This window comes from Hyaena hyaena, unplaced genomic scaffold (assembly GCF_003009895.1).
Source record: "Hyaena hyaena isolate Hyena2069 unplaced genomic scaffold, ASM300989v1 scaffold_23, whole genome shotgun sequence".
In the NCBI taxonomy this organism is placed as follows: Eukaryota; Metazoa; Chordata; class Mammalia; order Carnivora; family Hyaenidae; genus Hyaena; species Hyaena hyaena.
In genome coordinates, this window is record NW_024080655.1 from 2399693 (window position 1) to 2417065 (window position 17373).

At 61.7% G+C, this 17373-nt stretch overlaps 1 protein-coding gene across 2 annotated transcripts; it reads right to left on the bottom strand.

Annotated features, from left to right (window-relative positions):
- Positions 1-22: 22 nt before the first annotated feature.
- MAPK8IP1 (mitogen-activated protein kinase 8 interacting protein 1) lies at positions 23-17039 on the bottom strand. Of its 2 annotated transcripts, none has more exons than XM_039226832.1 (12): positions 16939-17039; positions 8109-8214; positions 5918-6232; positions 4245-4326; positions 3117-3929; positions 2864-2939; positions 2097-2269; positions 1784-1893; positions 1560-1676; positions 1398-1468; positions 1181-1279; positions 23-848 (listed from the first exon to the last, which is right to left on the bottom strand). In XM_039226832.1, exons 1-12 carry the CDS (start codon positions 17037-17039, stop codon positions 776-778), a joined length of 2136 nt encoding a protein of 711 aa, XP_039082763.1. In that variant the 3' UTR covers positions 23-775. The 2 variants fall into 2 exon arrangements, with proteins under 2 accessions (XP_039082763.1, XP_039082764.1); XM_039226833.1 differs by lacking the exon at positions 16939-17039 and adding an exon at positions 9255-9340.
- Between the last annotated feature and the right edge of the window lie 334 nt (positions 17040-17373).

The following is a 17373-nucleotide window of genomic DNA, read 5'->3' on the forward strand; positions in this document are numbered from 1 at the left end:
CAGGGAGACACACCCACTGCGGTCCAGACAGGAAATGGCACTTTAATAGTTGTGGCCAGGGTGACAGGACCAAGATGGGGCTACAGCCGGGGCAGCCAAGAGGCCCTGGCTGGCCCCGGGGCCAGTCCGGAAGCCGCCTCTTTCTGCCAGGACGGGGCCCCGCCGCAGCTCCCTCCTTCCCTGGTGAGGTCCCACATGTGCCAGGGCCAGCATGACGGCCACCCCAGTGACAGAGCTGGGAACAGGGACTGCACCCCCACCTGCTGCCGTTTCCTTACTGCGAAGTCCTCAGGAGGTGGCTGGGCTCAGCCTGAGCTCGGGGCCCTCAGCCGGGGTTGGGAGCTGGGGATGGGATGGGGTGGGCACCAGCAGGTGGCGTGGACTTTGTCAAGGCAGGAGCCACGGCCAGAGAGCCAGAGGCCCCGGCAAAGGAAGGGAGGCCCAGTATGGGACAGAGCCCTCGGCTCCTCCCGTGGGCATCCTTCCCGGCTAGAGAGCGGACACCTCTCCAGCCCCGCCCCGCCCCAATCCCCGGGCAGCCTGCTCCATCCTCCATAGATGAATCTAGTCCCCTATATTACAATAAACTGCGTTTGTCTCTCCCCATAAACCCCGCCCTCCCCCACCCTCGGCCAAAGGCCCCCGCTTCCCCACCCTCTGGTGGTGCTGGGCGCCCCTCCTCGAGCGGTGCCGAGTCCTGTCAGCAGCTAGCTGGCCCGGCGCTGGCCCGGCGCTGGCCCGAGGGCCCGGGGATGTGGAGGGCGGGGCAGCGCCGCTACTCCAGGTAGATGTCTTCCGTGGGGCAGGTGTACTCCACGAACTGCTTGTAGAACTGCTGGAATGCTCTCCTAGGAAGCAGGGAGACACACAGGTGACGGGATGGACAGGCTCTCCACCCAAGGTTTTCAGCCCGGAGCCTCGGGTCCCTGGGTGGCCGGGGCTCCGGGTCCCCAGACAGAGCTGCTCCGCGCTGTCCTCTACACACTGCGCTTCCGGGGTGTGACTTCAGTTGAAGGAAGGGTCCACCCGCCAAAACGTTTGGGAGCTACTCTCTCAACACCACCCAGCCCTGACTCCAGGCCACGAGGCACGCGGGGCGGTGGGGACCGGGGTGGGCTGAGCACGGTGGGGAGGCGCCCCGGGGCTGGGTGCTTGGCAAGATCCACACGCGGGGACTTACCCCACGGATTCTGCCAGGGCCTTCGTGGATTCCTCAGACACAAAGACGTGGCAGGCAAACCGGTGGTCAGCGGGGTGCTTGGTGATGAAGCCAAAGTACCTGTGGGAGGGCAGGACAAGGGCTCAGTCCCCTCCCTGGCACACTCGCAGGCCCCAGTCCTACCTTGAGAGCTCCAGGCCACCCCTTGACGCCTCTACCTCTGTCCCTTCCCACTTACTTGTTGTTCTTTGGATGGTATCCACAGAAAGAGATGTTTTTTAACTGGAAAAAGTGGCTACATTTATTCCCCTATGGAAGGGAGAAGAGAAGCAGGGGTCATCAGCATACGGGGGGCTACAGGCTGGAGATCTGGTGGGGGGGCTGGGATTGGGGAGGTCACCTTGGCTTCCTGGGAATCATCAGCCTTGACGCCTATCTTCACACCCCGCACGCTGATCTCCAGGACGCAGCTGGAGGGCGGGTTAAAGTGCACGGTGAGCCGGCGGGTGGTGGCGATCTGCGGGTGAGGGACGGGAATCAGGCGCTGGTGTCCCTCTCCTTTAGGAGAGGCTAGGAACGGGGCTGGGGGCGGGCGCTCGACCCAGGGGAGCAGGGAGCCGGCACCTTTTGCATAGCAGCACAGAGCACGTCGTTGCCCTTGTGATAGGGGACCTGGACTGAGCCCAGGAACTTCACCCGGAACTGGTCCACCCAGTCGCTGTTTTTGGTCAGGGCTGGAAAGCAAGCGTGAAGTGAGGAGTGGCAGAGCCAGCAGAGGGTGCCACAGTCCGCAGACAGCCCGGCTCAGCCGGGCCTTGCTCTTCTCCGTTGTGAAAGGGACCTGATGTCACCTCTGCGAGGGCCCTTCCCAGTGGGCCAAATTGGGGCCAGGGCGGAGGCGGGGCCCGGTGGCACCAAGGAGGGGAAAGGACGCTACCTGCCATTTGTTCAGGCTCCTTGGTGACCTCGATGGCATAGTAGGCAGGAAAGACGCCCCGGGCGCCTGTGCGCATATTGTAGGCCTCATACCAGTAGTCCTCGGCCTGTAGCTCCACCAGCAGAGGGTCATCCACCTCCAGCTCAAGTTCGTCTTCATGTCGAGGCACAAACCTGTCCCCAACAAGGGCAAGTGAGGAAGTCAGCAGCGGGGCCTCCCCCGCCAGGCCAGCCGTCTACTCCCCAGCCCACTCTAGGGTCAGACGCCGTAAGAGCAGCGCTAATTCAGTGAACATCCGCAGAGTCTCCTGAGTGCCTGTTATGGTGCTAGTTCCCGGGGAAGAGCAAGGTCATGCAGACACAGGCCTGCTGTCCAGGAACTTGTGGGCTAAGGGAGAAAGTGCCCAGAGCCATCGGTAAAACAGAGAGCTAACAGGAAGTGAGCACTTCTCTGTGGAGGAGGGGGAGGGGCGTGCCCTGTGTGTGGTCGGCACAGTCTCCGCTGGGCACCCTCCTGGGCTCCGGCCCCCCAGCCGGACTAGGTGCTCCATCCCCAGGCTTGGCAGCGCGGCACCGCACAGGGCCACGCTGGAGGAAGCCATCACACCATCACCCCGCTCGGAGTTCCGAGGGCAGACGCCGTACCCCTGGGGCTGAGTCGCGGGATGAATGCCAGCGCCAGCGGCAGGGTCTAGGCCACGCACTGAGGGCAGAGCAGGGAGGGGGTGGCCCGCTGCCGCCTGGCCAGCCCAACCCTGCTGCTCTTACCTGAATATGGCCCGGTGTGTCTGCTCCTGTTCCTCCCCGTTGATGACACAGGAGAAGAGCCCGAAGGACTCTGCACCTGCAGGTGAGGGGGACGGGCTGGAGGAGAGTGGTCCCCCCTCTAGCTGAGGTTTAGGGGGCAGGTGGCAAGCTCTTGGTCCTAACGCCTTGAAGCAGATGGGCGAGGCCACTCCAGGAACACCCCGATTCGGCTCTCCCCCTCCCGGGCCCCCGACCGCTCCTGCTGCAGACTCACTGGAGGAGCGTGAGCGGCCGCTCATGAAGACATTCAGGAACTTCTTAGAGAAGTGGACGTCGGGCTCGTCGGGCGTGGAGTCCTCGGAGAGGCAGGCAGGGGGCCGCGGCCGGGGGGCCTCCTCATATTCCTCCCCGATGGCCGACTCATAGGGCGAGGAGGCAGAGGCGCAGTTGTCATAGACGGTGGCCGAGTCGCTCTCGTCGCTGTAGTCTCCGAAGCATGGCCGCAGGCTCACCAGCTCCAGCTGCGCGTGCTCATCCACCACCAGCGTGTACTTGACCGAGTCGTAGGACAAGGCGCTGGTGTCCGAGCTCAGCGAGGCCCGCGGAGGCGGCGGGGGCTCCCCCAGGCTCCCCCGCCACCCTCCGCCCGGCGGCTCTGACCGCTCTGGAGACGACAAGCAGTCGAAGCCCTCGTCCTCCTCACTGATGGAGGGGTGCGGCCGCCCTGCGGTGGAGGGGTAGGCGGCGGGGTCTGGATCGGAGCTGACGGACATCCGGCTCTCAGCCGGCGGCAGGAAGGCGGAGGTGGGCTCTGCAGGGTCCGGGGGCCTCTGCACTGGCGTCAGGTAGATCTCCTCTGTGGCCTCCAGCCGCACGTCCGCCTGGTAGTGGATGCGGTCGCGATGCGAGTGGCCACGGCCACTCGGTGGGGCAGCAGTGGGGCCGCCGGGAGGGGCCATCTGCGTGGCTGCGCTGCGGCGGCAAGGGCTGTCGGTGGAGGTGCCTCGGTCCTTGGTGGTGGCGGGGCTGCTCGGGGGCGGCAGCTCATCGCTCAGGCAGATGTGTTCATGTGGAGGCGTCTGCTCTCCTGGAGGGCAGGCAGGCAGGCCAGCGTCAGCAGGGAAGGCGGGGAGGCTCGCCCCGGACTCCCAGGCCACCTGCCATCCCCTACTCAGCACGTGGGACACAGAGAGCAAGGTGAAGGCTCCCCGGCACGAGGCCATGGTGGGCTCCGGGGTCAGTCCTCTCACTGCTGCCCCAGTTGACTTCAGATGAGCCGGCCCAGGGCTACGGGACAGGCAGTTTACCTCAACTCAGCAAGACGGAAACTGCCAGGCTGGCTCTCTACAGGGGGGACTGAGGGCAGGTGGCGCTCCAGGTACGGGAAAGGGTCCCGACTTACCTGTCTTCAGGGGTGAGGATGATCGAGACACCCGATCCTGCCAACTGTGCTTCTTGCCCAGAGAATTATTATTCAGTGTGTCCTGTGCAGAAAACAAGAGGCCCTTATGACAGAAGCAGTCAACAGTGCCCGGCACAGGGAGGCCCCGGCCCCGCCCCCATCAGGCCATCCCTAGGCCATGTGCTGCGCACCCCCAACCCTCCTCCAGCAGGCAGGAGGGGTGGCCAAGCCCCAGCTCTCCCAGCCAGACCTACTGGCTCTAGACAGTTCTCCCTCCTGACTTAGGGAAGCCGGCCAGCCCTCGGGGGAGCTGCTCTTATCAGCCTCAGCATAGGTGGTGATGGCCAATATGTGTGGTGGTGAGTGGGGGAGGAGTGGAGGAGAAGCAGGAGCCATCTGGGGACAGAGCCAGACCCCCAGTCCCAGACACTGAGGCTTTACATGTAGATGCTCACTTCCAGCCAAGTCCTGGAGCTCTGGAAGCTATGACTTGGGGAAGGGGCAGACACATTCTGGTAGAAGCTGAAAAAAGGACGAGGAAGGGTCTCCCAGCAGACAGCGGGGGAACTGGGATGAATCATGCAAATGATGAATCAGTAACATGGTTCCCAGACCCCTCCAGGAGCACATGACGGAGTTATGACAGATGTAGCTGTCAGCGGCTTTCCTTCCTGGATCTCCAGGGCTGCCCATCCCACGTCATTGGTGCCCTGGGACCCCTCTCCACAGTACCTGCAACAAGGCTTCCCACGAACTATTTAGGTCCCTTCCCTGGAGAACACTCTCATAGGCCCTCACATTCATGAGTTTTGCTGCCAAAATCCACCCCAGAGGATTCTGGGGAAGGGACCAATCCTTTCCCTAAAGCCCTTGCACCCTCTACCAACGGCCCCACCTCCCTGAGCCCCTCCTCTATACCTCTCCAGACTGGGCCTGGAAGACAAAGGGCCACAGCCGGCTCTCCCCCACCCTATTCAACCCTCCTTGGCATCCAGCCACCCAGCCCAGGGGCCCTAGGCCCCCAACTCAGCCAAGCAGCTCCCCCTCCCATGTCTCTTCCCTGCCTTCTGGGAATTCCCAGCTGCCCGCATCTCAGACTGGCGGCTGCTTCTGAGCTCCCCATCCCCACCTCTTCACAATTCCCCGTGACCTTTCCCCGAAAACGACCACTTTAGACACTCTCTTCTCCAGGCCCCGCTTCTGCCCTTCACCAGGAGCCCCACACCCTAAAGAGGAAACCCTGCTCCGGCCTGAGGTCCAAAGCTCCAAACCCCTACAACTCCTCAAAGCCCTGTTGTGTCCTCCTAAGCCCCCACTGCCCTCCTTACCCAGACCCTTCCACTGTCCGTCTCGGCTCCTTCACTCCTCCAACTCTCCTCGAGGCTCGAGGCTCCAAACCCTGTCGGTCCCACCAGACTCCTCTCCTTTAGGGCAGACCCCACCTGCCCGCCGAGACCACCTCCCCAGGGACCTCCCACTTGGGAAGTCTCACCAGGCCAACTTCTCCCCGTGCTGGCCGGCAGGTCCCTCTCCCGCAGCCCCTCTTCGCATCTCCAGCGTGCCGGCCAGGCCCACCCACTCCGGGAGTTGCTCTGCATCCCCCTACGCCTCGCTCGCACCCAGCCCCTGGGGCGCCGCCCCTTCAGCCCCGCCCCACGCTGCTCGTGCCTCACCTGAGACCGCGGCACCTGCGGGAAGAGGTTGAGCGTGGTGGGCCGCTTGGGCCGGTATGTGTCCCCACTGCCCTGGCTCTGGCTCTGGCTCTGGCCCTGGCCCTGGCCCTGGCCGCGGGGCGCCGACTCCTGGCGGGGCTCGGCCTCGGGCGGCCCCGCTCCCGGCCGCCGCGCCGCGCGCTCCTCCTCGTCGTCGTCGTCCTCGGCGCCGGGAGTGTCCCCCGCCGCGTCGATCAGGTCCATCTGCAGCATCTCGGCCTGCAGCCGGCTCCCGGCGCCGCCGCAACCCCCAGACAGCAGCCCGGCGCGCGGGGGCTGCGCCGCACGGACGGAGGGGCGTCAGGGGGCGGGGCCGCGTCGGGGCGGGGCCAAGGCCGCCGCGCACCGCCCCCCCCCCCGCCCGGGCGAGTCCATTCCGCGGCCGCAACGGGGGAGGGCAGGGAGGAGGGGCAGGGGCCTGGAGAGAGGGGGCCGCGCCCTCCCGCCCCTCGCAAGGACTCGCGAGACCGACCCCTCCGCAAGCTAGTCGGAGCCTTTGGCGGTCCACACCGCTCCCCTCCCCACGCTGCCCTCTTTCCTGACACTCTGCACTCTCCCGTTCCCTTGGCAACGGCCGGTGACCTCACCGGGGTTGTAAGCCGAGCCCAGAGTGAGGTCACCGCTGTTGCCATGGGGACTCAGGGTCGCCAAGGAGTTAGGGCCCCACAAGGGATGGAGGAGGGGAAGGTTAGCATCTGAAGGGGGCAGTGAGGAAACCTGGGAAAACAGTCCCAGCCAGGCCGAAGCATGGAGGGAGGGCCGCAGTGCTAACAGAAGAGGGATGCTGGCTGGAGGGGCAGGTGGGGGCACCCGGCCGCAGCACCTCTCGACAGTCGGAGAACCCTCCAACCTGGGGTTTTCTCTCAGGCCGTCCTAACCTTGGTAATTCAGAGCTCCAGTCTAGTTTCAGCTCTGCCACCAACTCCCTGGCACCTTGGACAGATCCCCTGACCCTTCAATTCCCTCTCCAGTTAGCTTCCCTCCAGCTTCCCAGAGATTGAGGACTCACGGGCAAGAGTGTGTGAAAGCCCCATGGAGCTTGTCTAAGGCCCCACAGGGTACATCTCTAACTGGTACTGCCTCAGGGCCCTGGCTGGTTGCAGGGACCACCGTCTCCCAAACTCTGCGGGTGCACATTGGGTGAAAGGGTGGTGTGGGATTCCGGAACAGGTGTACCACCTTAGGGAAGCTATGTCAGGGCCCTGGGACCATTCCCCACCCTTGCTGGCCTGGCTTTGGGGGTACTGGAGGGTTATCCTTACCCCTCGGCTACCCCTTGCCTGGCTTTCAGAATCTCTGTAACAGGCAACTGGAGTTCAACCCAGAGACAGGCACCCCACCCCAGCTCACACTGCAGCTCTCCTTTGCTAACCATTCTCCTCTAATACCGTGTCCACTTTGGCCACCCACCCTCCTGGGGGGCCGACAGAAGCTCTGGGGTCTGCAGCCTAGTCCTGTGCTTTGCCTCCTATTTCCTGGCCAATGGCCCCTTCCTCCTGTTCTGAAAAGACCTAGGGGGACCCCTATCTGACCCAAGCTACCCAGATGCTGAGGACCTCCTGGCGGGATGCAGAACTTAGGGAACAGAGAGAGCCAGGAGGCTGAATGAAAGCAGCAGCAATGCTAGGTGAACCCTCCAGAGAAGCCTTGAAAATTGCAGGCCAGGGAGGGTCTGCGGGGCTGTGTGGTGTGATCTGGTGCAATGGCAGCCGAGGGAGTGCCTTGGCTCTTTTTTCCTGTCCCAAGCACTGCAGAGTCTATCAGACTCCACCCTGCTCTGCCTCAGGCCCTCTGCCAAGGCTGCTCTGCCAATGGTTTAGGGTAGTCCTCAGCCTTCCCTTAACTCTGGCACTAATTGCTACTGCCCTATATCTGAAGACCTCCTGTCCTCTCCTTTCTTGTGGGCAGCTGAAGGAGCTGCCTCTTGCCTTATAGCTCCTAGCAAAAAAAAAAAAAAAAAAAAAAAAAAATCTGATTGAGCCCCCAAGATGTGCCCAGCATCGTATTGGATGTGTTTCTTGGGTGCCATTTCCTTCGATGAGGATGCCATACAAACCCTGCAAGTCCTTTTGTAGATGTGGGGATGCCCTCACTCCTGTCTTTACCCATCTTGCCACCACCCCCCCAGGGGCTCATGAAACCCCACTCTTACCCGCAAGGACAGGGTGTCTTTGCACTGCCGGCTGATGCCACACTCCTCGGTGATCTCTGAGAGGTCTTCATCCTCAAACTCCTCCAAGCTGATGTCATGGGTGAGCCTGGCGAGGACAGGAAGCCCAAGTTACCAACCCAGGGGGACTACTTGGTCCACTGACGTCTCCCTGGTACCTCTTCCAAGGGGCAGCCCCCCGAAAGCAGATCCCAGCCCCCAGACGATGGGACTTGTCCACGTGAGCCAAAGCAAGGGGTAACAGGCAGGGAGAGGGGAGGCTCCAGGTTACTCCAGGTGACTCCATTCTGGTGCCAACCAGGAGGCAGTGCCTCGAAGGCCCAGCTGGTCAGAGCCTCAGCTCTGCCAGAGAAATGCCTCCCAGGGTCAAGGCAGGTGCCAAGGCCAATTCACCCGTGGAGAATGCAGAGGTGAGAAGCGACAAGGGACGCCTGGAGGAGGGGGCTGCCCGTGCAATCCCTGCAGCGAAAAAACCCGAGGTGCTGGCAGAGGCCCCTCCCTAGCCTCAGAGGAGTGCTCCATGCCCCCAGCCCAGGAAAGCCAATGCCTCTTGAGCCCTGGGAGCAAGTGAAGGGAAATCTGGTGTCAACGTGGCTAGTTTCAGCCTGTTCCAGGAGAGACTACACCCCCATTCTGTGCTCTTCATCTCTTCAACCCAGCACACGATTGTGAACAGAAGGCTGCAGAGGGGTCAAGGGAGGCCCGGGGTTTGGGGCTGGAGATGTTGTGAGCTCCGCAGACAGAGCAGAGCACAACTCGTAACTGGCTGTACTAGAACCCTCTACCCCCAGGCCAGCCCTGTGCCCCGTGCCCGCTGTAGTGACTGTCTTCTTGGCCCCTACACTGGCTCGCCCCTAGCCCTGGGTGCTCCACCTAGTTTGGTGTGGGTGGGACATGTGGGAGAATTCTGAGCCTTTCCCCAAATAAGACAGGGAGATTGAGGCATAGAGCAAGCGGAGACCCAGGAGTCCAAGGTCAACCAGGAGAGGTAGTGGCCCAGCCCCCAGCCCCAGCCCCAGGCCCACACCCTCTGCCTCTTGCCTCAGTCAGATCAAACAGAGACCCAGAGCTCCATAGAGCTGCCCCCCAAAAGTCCCCCCTCCCCCACCAACCCCTGTACCCCCCTACCAGCGCTCCCACTGATCCTCCAACCAGCTGTCATTGTCTGGGCTCGAATCCATCTTCAGCACCAGCTTCATGGAGAGCCCTGCCCAGCCGGGGGGCTGCAGGGCCCCAGGGCCACCCTCTCATGCCCAGAAGGGTTGGGGGGCTAGGGCTCAGGGCAGGGCTGGGGCCTCGGGCCTCCACCGCCGGGGCCTGCCTTTCTGCGTCCTGCCCGCAGCAGAAGCCTGGGGAGCTCATTAAAAATAGATGGGCCAGGAGAAGAGGCAGTGGCTGCCGACCCAGGCCCCAGCCCCAGCGCTTCCCGGCCCAGCCCTCAGCTGCAGGCGGCTTCCTTCCCAGCCTGGCCCTGCGCTGCTGCTGCTGCCGCCCGTTGCCGCCTCCCCCTCGAGATCGGATCGGGTTACTGCAATCGATGCCACCTGCCCTTCCAATGCCCCTGTCGGGGGCTGGGGTGGCCCCCCTCCCTGGACCAGGCTTGTAAGCAGATGGCAGAAATCTGGGATGTCTCCCCCCAAAAGCCAACCCTGATCTGCTTTAAAGGGCCAGCGCCGCGCTCAGGGCACCTGGTGGTGAGATGGGGGGGCTTCTGAGATTCTCCATGAATGGATGCCCCCATCCACACAGCAATGCACTCAGCCCTCACACCTCATCAGGGAGGGCCCAGGCAGCATCCAGACAGTGCTGCCGGAGGTGGGTCTGGGCGGCTTCTATTGACCACCAGCATGCAGGAGAGAAAACTCTGTCACCTCCCCAGGGTTTCATCCTTGAGCACTCAGGAAGCGCCTGTGGGGGCACCTGGGGGGCTCAGTCGGTTAAGTGTCTGACTTCAGCTCAGGTCATGATCTCACAGTTTGTGGGTTCGAGCCCCGCATCGTGCTCTGTGCTGACAGCTCAGAGCCTGGAGCCTGCTTCGGATTCTGTGTCTCCCCTTTTCTCTGTCCCCCCCCCCCCCCCCCATGCTCTCTCTGTTTCTCAATAATAAATAAATATTTTAAAAAAGGAAAAAGGAAGCGCCTGTGGGCACAGGAGGCTCCATGGCCAGGGCTAAAGGCAGACTATGTGTGGACACTCTCAGCCTTGCTGGGAGCTTTCTGTCACTGCGCACAGCCCACCAGGCTGCTGCGGAGGCGGATGGAGCTCACGTCGCCCACCCTTGTGCCGGGCAGGTGATGCATACAGGTCCCCACCCTCCCAGCTCCCTCTGGACTGTCTGCTCCTGGAGGGCAGAGCTCGTGAGGCCACCTGGCACGCATGAGGTGCTCGGTACACACCTGCTCCATGTCTGTCAAGGGACATCCTTAGCGTCCACCTGCTCCTCTCAAGCCAGAGTGTTCAGGGCAGGGCTATAGGGGCGCTTCTCAGCTCATCTCTGCACCCTCAACATCACACCACATCCCACTGCCTGGGACGGCAGGTCTGGGGACAGGCAGGGTCCCCTGTGGGGCCAGCTGTGGGATGACGGGGGAGAGAGCACTGGGCTGGGCTCGGAAGCCTGCACTGGTTTCCAGCTGAGGTGGGGTGGGTGAAGGGAGCTGCTCATCTGCCTTTTTCCTCCTCACAAGGCCGGATGGCAGAATGGTCACCACAGCAGGCTTGGGGACAGGTGGCGCGAGAGATCAGGTCCTGACTCCTGCACTTACGGGGCCGCTCCATCTCCCGAGCAGCTGCCGTGCCCTGGCCGCCAACCCTCTTCACGTGGGCACATCTCCCTGAGTCCTCACTACCACCTTGCACGAGGGTTTCATTTCGCCCATTTTCCGGATGAGGAACCCTGAGCTCCATCCCTGCCTCCCTCCCCGACCTCGAGGGTGTCAGTGAAGCTGAACAGGGTAGAACGTTTGTGGATCACTGAGCGCTGTGAGGAGGTCAGGACCTCCTGTGGGTCACCCCCTGCCCGCCCTGCCCCCGCCCTTAGCTCCCGCTCCTACAGGGATGTCCTGGGTTTCCAGGGGAGGCCCTTTGTGGAGGGAAAGCAAAACAGACCCTTGGGCCCTCCAGGCTGGGAGGAAGGGAAGAGGAAGGAAAAGCTGGAGGGGAGGAGGGAAGAGGAAAAGGAAGTAGGGAGGGAGGACCTCTTCTGATCCCCGCAACCCCCCTTTTGCCCGGAAACTTGAGCCCTGGGCACCAGGAGGCCACCTCAAGCTGAATCGCACACCCTGGGCAGGTCGGCATCCCTCACCTCCAGATCTGGAGGCCTTGGCGGCTTCCCTCCAGGGGCAGCCGCTGCCTATCCATCAGGCCTGCTCGCCCATTCGGGTGAGATGGTCCCTGAGGTCTCATCCACATTAACAGTGGGTGACCCCGTGGCATGGGCTTGCTCTCCCGAGACCTCCCTGACCTTTGTAGTCTGTATGTTTGAGGCCCCCCTCTTCCCGCACGAACCTCAGCTCTAGGCCTTACTTCAGGCCTAGAACATTCTGAACACGCCACCCCCATGCCCCCCACCTCTTCCTGCAGGGAGCTCCCCCCCCCCCCGATGAACAAACATGCCTTTGTGCTCTGGGGTTTATTACGCGGACTTTTCCCTTCCACGTGCCGTCTTGTCTCCTGCTCTCTCCATCCCTCTGGTGGCAGCCTAGCCCTGTCCAGCTGGCCGTCTCAGCCCAGCAGCAGGCTGAGTTAGGAGTGTGTGCAAAGTAAGGGTTAAGTGGCAAAGTGCCGCGGCTTTCGCTGAGCAAGGCCAAAGCCGAGCCAGGCATTTGGCTGTCCAGAGGCATTCCTGTCTTCCCCTTCCTGGCTCTCTGTGAGGTAAGGATGCCAGCTGCGTGGCCTTGCGTCCTGGCCATGGTGCCCAGGGGCCCCTCTCACGACAGAGAGCCTCTGTGGTTCAGGCGCCCAGCTTGTCCCTCTGCCGCCCTGTGTGTGCTGAGCAAATAGCCGGCTCCTGGGGGGTTCTCAGTTAGGCTGGTTCCCCATTTCCCTCTGGCTCCCCTACAGGCCATTTGCCACCGGGCACCGAAAACCAGCGTGTGACATGCAAACCTGGTCTTGCCACCCCCTCCCCAGCTCGGTCCCTTAACAGCTTCCCCTGGCACTTAGCGAAAGGGGCCAACATTGCCTGTGGCCTGAAAGCTCCATAGGGCCCCCCCCCACTGTAGGGTGTCACCGCCCCCCGTTCTTCCCCACCCAGTTCCCTCAACGAAGCCTTCCCTGACCTCCCTGACTAGGCCGAACAGCCCTGCTCCTGGCTCTCTCAGGCCCACTCGCCGGTGTTTCTGGGTCGCTGCCATTAGCCCTTTGGGTTCTGAGACAAGTTGGGGGGTCCCCTTAGGGGCAGTTGGCCTGCAAGGGTGGGGCCGTGTCTGTCTCCATCAACGGTGTGGTGCCTGACAGGTATTTAATAAATGGTCACTGAACGAACATCTGGTCTTTCTGGATTTTCCCCTTAAAATTCTCTAAGTCAGGTGCCCTTTCAACTCAACTTCCCGCGTCCCCACCGACGTCAGAATCTGGGGCAGAATGTGCAGGCCTCTGGGGACGTGCGGGCTGAAATGGTCCGGGGGGGGGGGGGGCCGGCCCAGCACACTCAGAACTCCCACCCCATGCCACCGCCAGCTCTGGGGAACACTGGGGCCAGGCTGGCTTTGTTCCTCTCGTCTCTAGTTCCCACCCTGACCATGTCCACCCTGGAGTCACCGCCCGTGAAAAACAGAATCCATCCCAGGAAACAAGTCATATGGGACAGTCCCTACTTGGGGTTAGAATGTGTCCGATCTGCTTAAAGCTCTCGGTGCTGATATGTAGCCGGGACTCTGGGATCTGGTGATTTGACTTTTGAAAAGCTGCCTGAGAAAATAACCCTACGTGGCAAAAACCTTTACACACAGGGATGCGTATCTCTCATAACGGCAAACAACCGAAAAACCACGGAAGAGCTCGGCACCGGCCGGCTGGTTAAACCGTGGCCAGCCCGGGGGTGGAATACTGTGCAGTCTTTTGGTCGGATTTTATAAAGTCTGTGTTGATGTGGAAAATGGCAATTACTCTAATGAGCAAACAGAATGTTAGGACCTCATGGCTTCACATGAGGAGTCCCACGCAGGAAGAAACACGAACACAGACGCGGCTGTGAGACATGGGGGCATCTGGGGAGATCGTCTCTCCTCTGCTCACCTTGACAAACTTTCTGCACTTCAGACAGAAGCGTAGCGCCAGGCTCCCGCTCCTGGTTCTGGGGCTGCTGGCCTTGCTGTGGAGCGGTTTCCGGGGGGCAGGGGTCATCATGCTCAACTAGGCACCAACACCCCACCTCTGTTCTAATCCGTGCACAGAGCCCAAGACCTTGTACACCGTAGGTACCAAATAAATGTCTACTAAAGGAAGTACCAGGGCACCCGCAGCTCCGGGCGCCAGAACACAGCAGGGCCCACAGTTAATGTTGGTAGAGATGTTTTAAATGAATACAAGGGTAGGGCCATGAGACAGAGGTGACATCCCAGGATGGGTAAGAACCCTTAAGTGGGAGGGGTGGCAGTGACCCCACTTTGTAGTATCCATGGGAGGCCCAAGCCAAGAAGTCAGAGACCCACTTCAAGGCTCTGCCGTCAAAGAAGTGGGGGTGAAACCCTGCCGTGGCCATTGTCTGCCCCCCACATTGGGGGTTCACTAGGAGCCGAGCTCAGCGTATCCAGTGGGCATTTTTCTAAAGTCTCTTTTCTAGGGTTGTCCTTAGAATGAACATGGACCACGTTAATTTTAAATTCTCTTTTCTAGTTTTGTAAGTTATAGAAGTAACCAATGCTGCTTGTAGAAATGAGAAGTCCAATAGTAACGGAAGTACGTGAAATCAGGGAGAATTTCTCCTCTGATACCACATCCAGGGGTAACTACTAGTAACTGGTTGGAGCATTTCTATAATCAGAAGGAAGAAAAAAAAAGAACACTTATTTGAACCAACTACCAACAAACAAAGGCTCTCCACCCCTCCATGTCCACAGCATGAGAGCACACGCTCTCCCCCAGGGCTCTCGCTTTCCAGGGCGGCTCTGGAAGCAGAGGGCCTGCACTCAAACCCCAGCTCTGCCACTTACCTAGCCTCTTTATGCCTCAGTTTCTTCATCTGCAAAGTGGGGATAATACTAACCCTCTGTTTCTATGGCTCCGGCGAGCATGAAGCACTCTAGAACGGTGCTTGTAGAACCATGTAGAAGGGTGCTGGGCAAAGGGAGCGCCTCTTGGGGTGCTGGAGGGGGGGTGGTCAGCACTTCCCATTGTTATTCTCTGACAACATGCCCTGTTCTTCTCTGAGCTCCAGGAAGGCAGCACACAACTTATCCTTAATAATAAGCCAAGAAGGCATTACTGAGCACCTACTCTATGCTGGGCAGTGAGCAAACCAAAGTTCAGATACTGACTCCTCATGCCCTCTGGAAGCTGACAGTGGGTCTGGGGGCACCCACCGAGTCACAACGACAGCAGCCCGGCATGAACGCAGCTCCTCGCAGCCCCTGACACAGTCCACACGTGCTGTCCCATCCAGGTCACAGGACCACCCTGACCAGGAACAACACTGGGATCGTGGAGAAGAAATGGGGGCTCAGAGGGGTCAAGTGCCCAGTCTTGGGGCACACAGCTAAGATGGCTGGGCCTGACTGCAAACCCAGGCCGGCCGGACCCACGACCCCACCAAAGAGCCGCGAGAGAGCAGTAACCATCCAGGGTTAATCCGCGCTGGGCGAAGGGCTATGCGAGGCGGGACAAGGGAAAGGTCAGCAGGGGCGGCTGGAGCAGGCAGGGCGGGCCATGTGGGGCCGCAGACACTGCCTTTATTATTCCCACGAGCTGGCCTTGTCCCCACAGCCAGGCCACAGTGTCCTGGAGGGCCAGCCCACGCCTCAGCCTTGGCACACTGCTGTTCTCGCCCACCTGGCCGGGACCGAGCGCTCACTGGCTGGGGTCCACCTTACCAGTTCCCCTCACTAAAGCATTCATGATAACCTGCCTGCCAGGGGCGGGGTGGGGTGGAGGGCACTGTCACCTGCGGATCTGGAAGCAGGTAGAGGGAGGCAAAGCTGTTCTCTGGGCCAAAGACAGGGCCTGGAGGCAGCGTGGACTGAATACACACAGATGGCCCCAGGCTTTGACTTCGTCGGGGTCCTCAGGCAAGCCGTTGCCTTCCTGAGCCTCAATCTTGTTATCTATAAAATGGGCAGACCAATACCCACGGCCACAAGGGCAAACGAGCCTGCCCTGGGAATGCTCCGAACAGGAATGAGCTATATAAATGCTCACCAGCATGGAGGGCAGACACTTGTTGAACACCGACTTGATGTTCGATGCACACTAAGGAATCAATATTAATTAGCTCACCTAATAGATGGGGTTGTCAGGTCACTCAGCTAGAAGGTGGTGGGGCTCAGATTGGAACCCAGGTTCCTCTAAGCTGTTCTACCGCAGAGGAGCCTCCTGGTAGGAAGGCGATATGTGCCCCGTGGCTGGGCATGCCATGCCAGGCGGAACTGGTCTCAGACCTCAGCCATCACTCAGAGGCACTGACCACAGAGGCCCCAGCCCTGGAGCCCTCGCGCTTGGCCTCCTCCGTCTGGTCCCCTCCCTTCGGTTTTCCCGGTTCCACAGCTGAGGGCCTCCGGGGAGGCTTCTAGTGCTGATGATGCCATTAGAGATCCCCAGGGGTCCCTACACACCTGAGGGCCGGGGAGCCAGCCGCCCCTTGGCCAGAGAGAGGCTGGCGCCAGAGCCCAGCTGCGGCCTGGCTGGGGTGGGGTGGGGGGCAGGAGAAGGGAAGGCACCAACCAGCTCATTGGATAGGGAAACAATGGGGTATATCTAGGCCTCCTCCTAGGCTCTGGAGCAGTTACCCCCTCCTCTTCCCCCTCTCCAAATGGGGCCAGGATTATGGTGGAAGGACATCCATCCCTTCCCCATAACACCCACTGGCCACTTATCTAAAATCCATCTCCTAACTGCCTAGCACCAGAGACTGGGCAGAGAGGAGGTGAAGGAGAACTCAGATCACAGACCTGGGTACTTGCTCCAGCAGGGACACCTTCCACCCAATGTCCTTGGCTACTTCTGCTACGCTCAAACCAGACCTCCCCCAACTACAGCTGGCTGTAGGGTTTCCTGGTTGAGTCTAAGCCTTCTGCACCTGCACGCACCTGCCCAAGTCAGTGCGGACCCAATTCTACAGAGGGTCCTGGCCATGCCAGGCCTGGGAGTGAGGCCCCTCGGACCGGGCAGGGCTAGGGGAAGGGCCCACAACTTCCTCCTTCCAGCAAGGCTGTCAGTTGCTCCAAGAAACTGGGACCCACGGGGCACCCCAGACAGCTCCCATCTCTATTCAGAAGCTTTCCGACTGGGCATAGGCAAAGCCCTAGGCTACCTACCTCCTCTGGGATCTCAATCCAGACCCCAGGCCCTGCCGCAGTACCAAAGTGGGGCAGAAGGAGGCCTGAGCGCCCCCTCCTCCAATTCCAGTTCTGAATCTCCTAGCCTAGGACGTGGAATGGCGGAGGGAGCCGCACCATGGCTGTGCAGCAGCTGTCAGCCTGGACCTGAGGCTGAGGGGTTTTCTGGGGACCTGTCCAGGGAGGGAACCCCATCACCAAGCCGCCCTCGCGTTCCCAGGGATCGGTGTGTCTGTGCTGGGGGATGGGGTGGGGGTGGGGGAAGCCCGCACTCAGCAGCCTCGGCTGAAGGGCGGGGCGCGGCGGCCGGGGACTCTCACCTGAAATTGGGCGGCGACGCGATGTGCAGCCCGAGGAACGGGGAGGCGGCAGGCGGGGACGCGGCCCCCCCGCCCAGGCCGCCGCTCTCTCGCTCCGCCATTCTCCGGCACAGCCCTGGCCATCCGGGCGGAGCGCGGCGCAGAGGCGGCGGCGGCGGCGACGGATGGGAAGGAGGCGGGGGCGCGGCGAGAGGCCGCCGCCGCCGCGGGGCTCCAGCAGGGGCGGGCGCGGCGGGCGCACCTGCGCAGGGCAGGGCGCGGCTCTGGACCGCGCGCCGCTCTCGGACTGGCGCGAGCGCCGCCGCGCGCCCCCGGGCCCTGGCTGGGGTCTCGTGCACCCCGCCCCCGGCCCCGCCCCCGGCCCCGCCCCTCCGGCGCTCTCCGAGGTGCTGAAGTCGCCGTCCCCGTGGTCCCTGGGCTCGGCCCAGTCGAGCC

Coding starts and splice junctions, on each gene's coding strand:
- MAPK8IP1 (XM_039226832.1), bottom strand. CDS start 17,039: ATGGCGGAGCGAGAGAGCGGCGGCCTGGGCGGGGGGGCCGCGTCCCCG. Junction 1,894..2,096: donor GGAGCCTGAACAAATGGCAG/GTAGCGTCCTTT, acceptor CTTGCTTTCCAG/CCCTGACCAAAAACAGCGAC. Junction 849..1,180: donor GCCCTGGCAGAATCCGTGGG/GTAAGTCCCCGC, acceptor CCTGCTTCCTAG/GAGAGCATTCCAGCAGTTCT.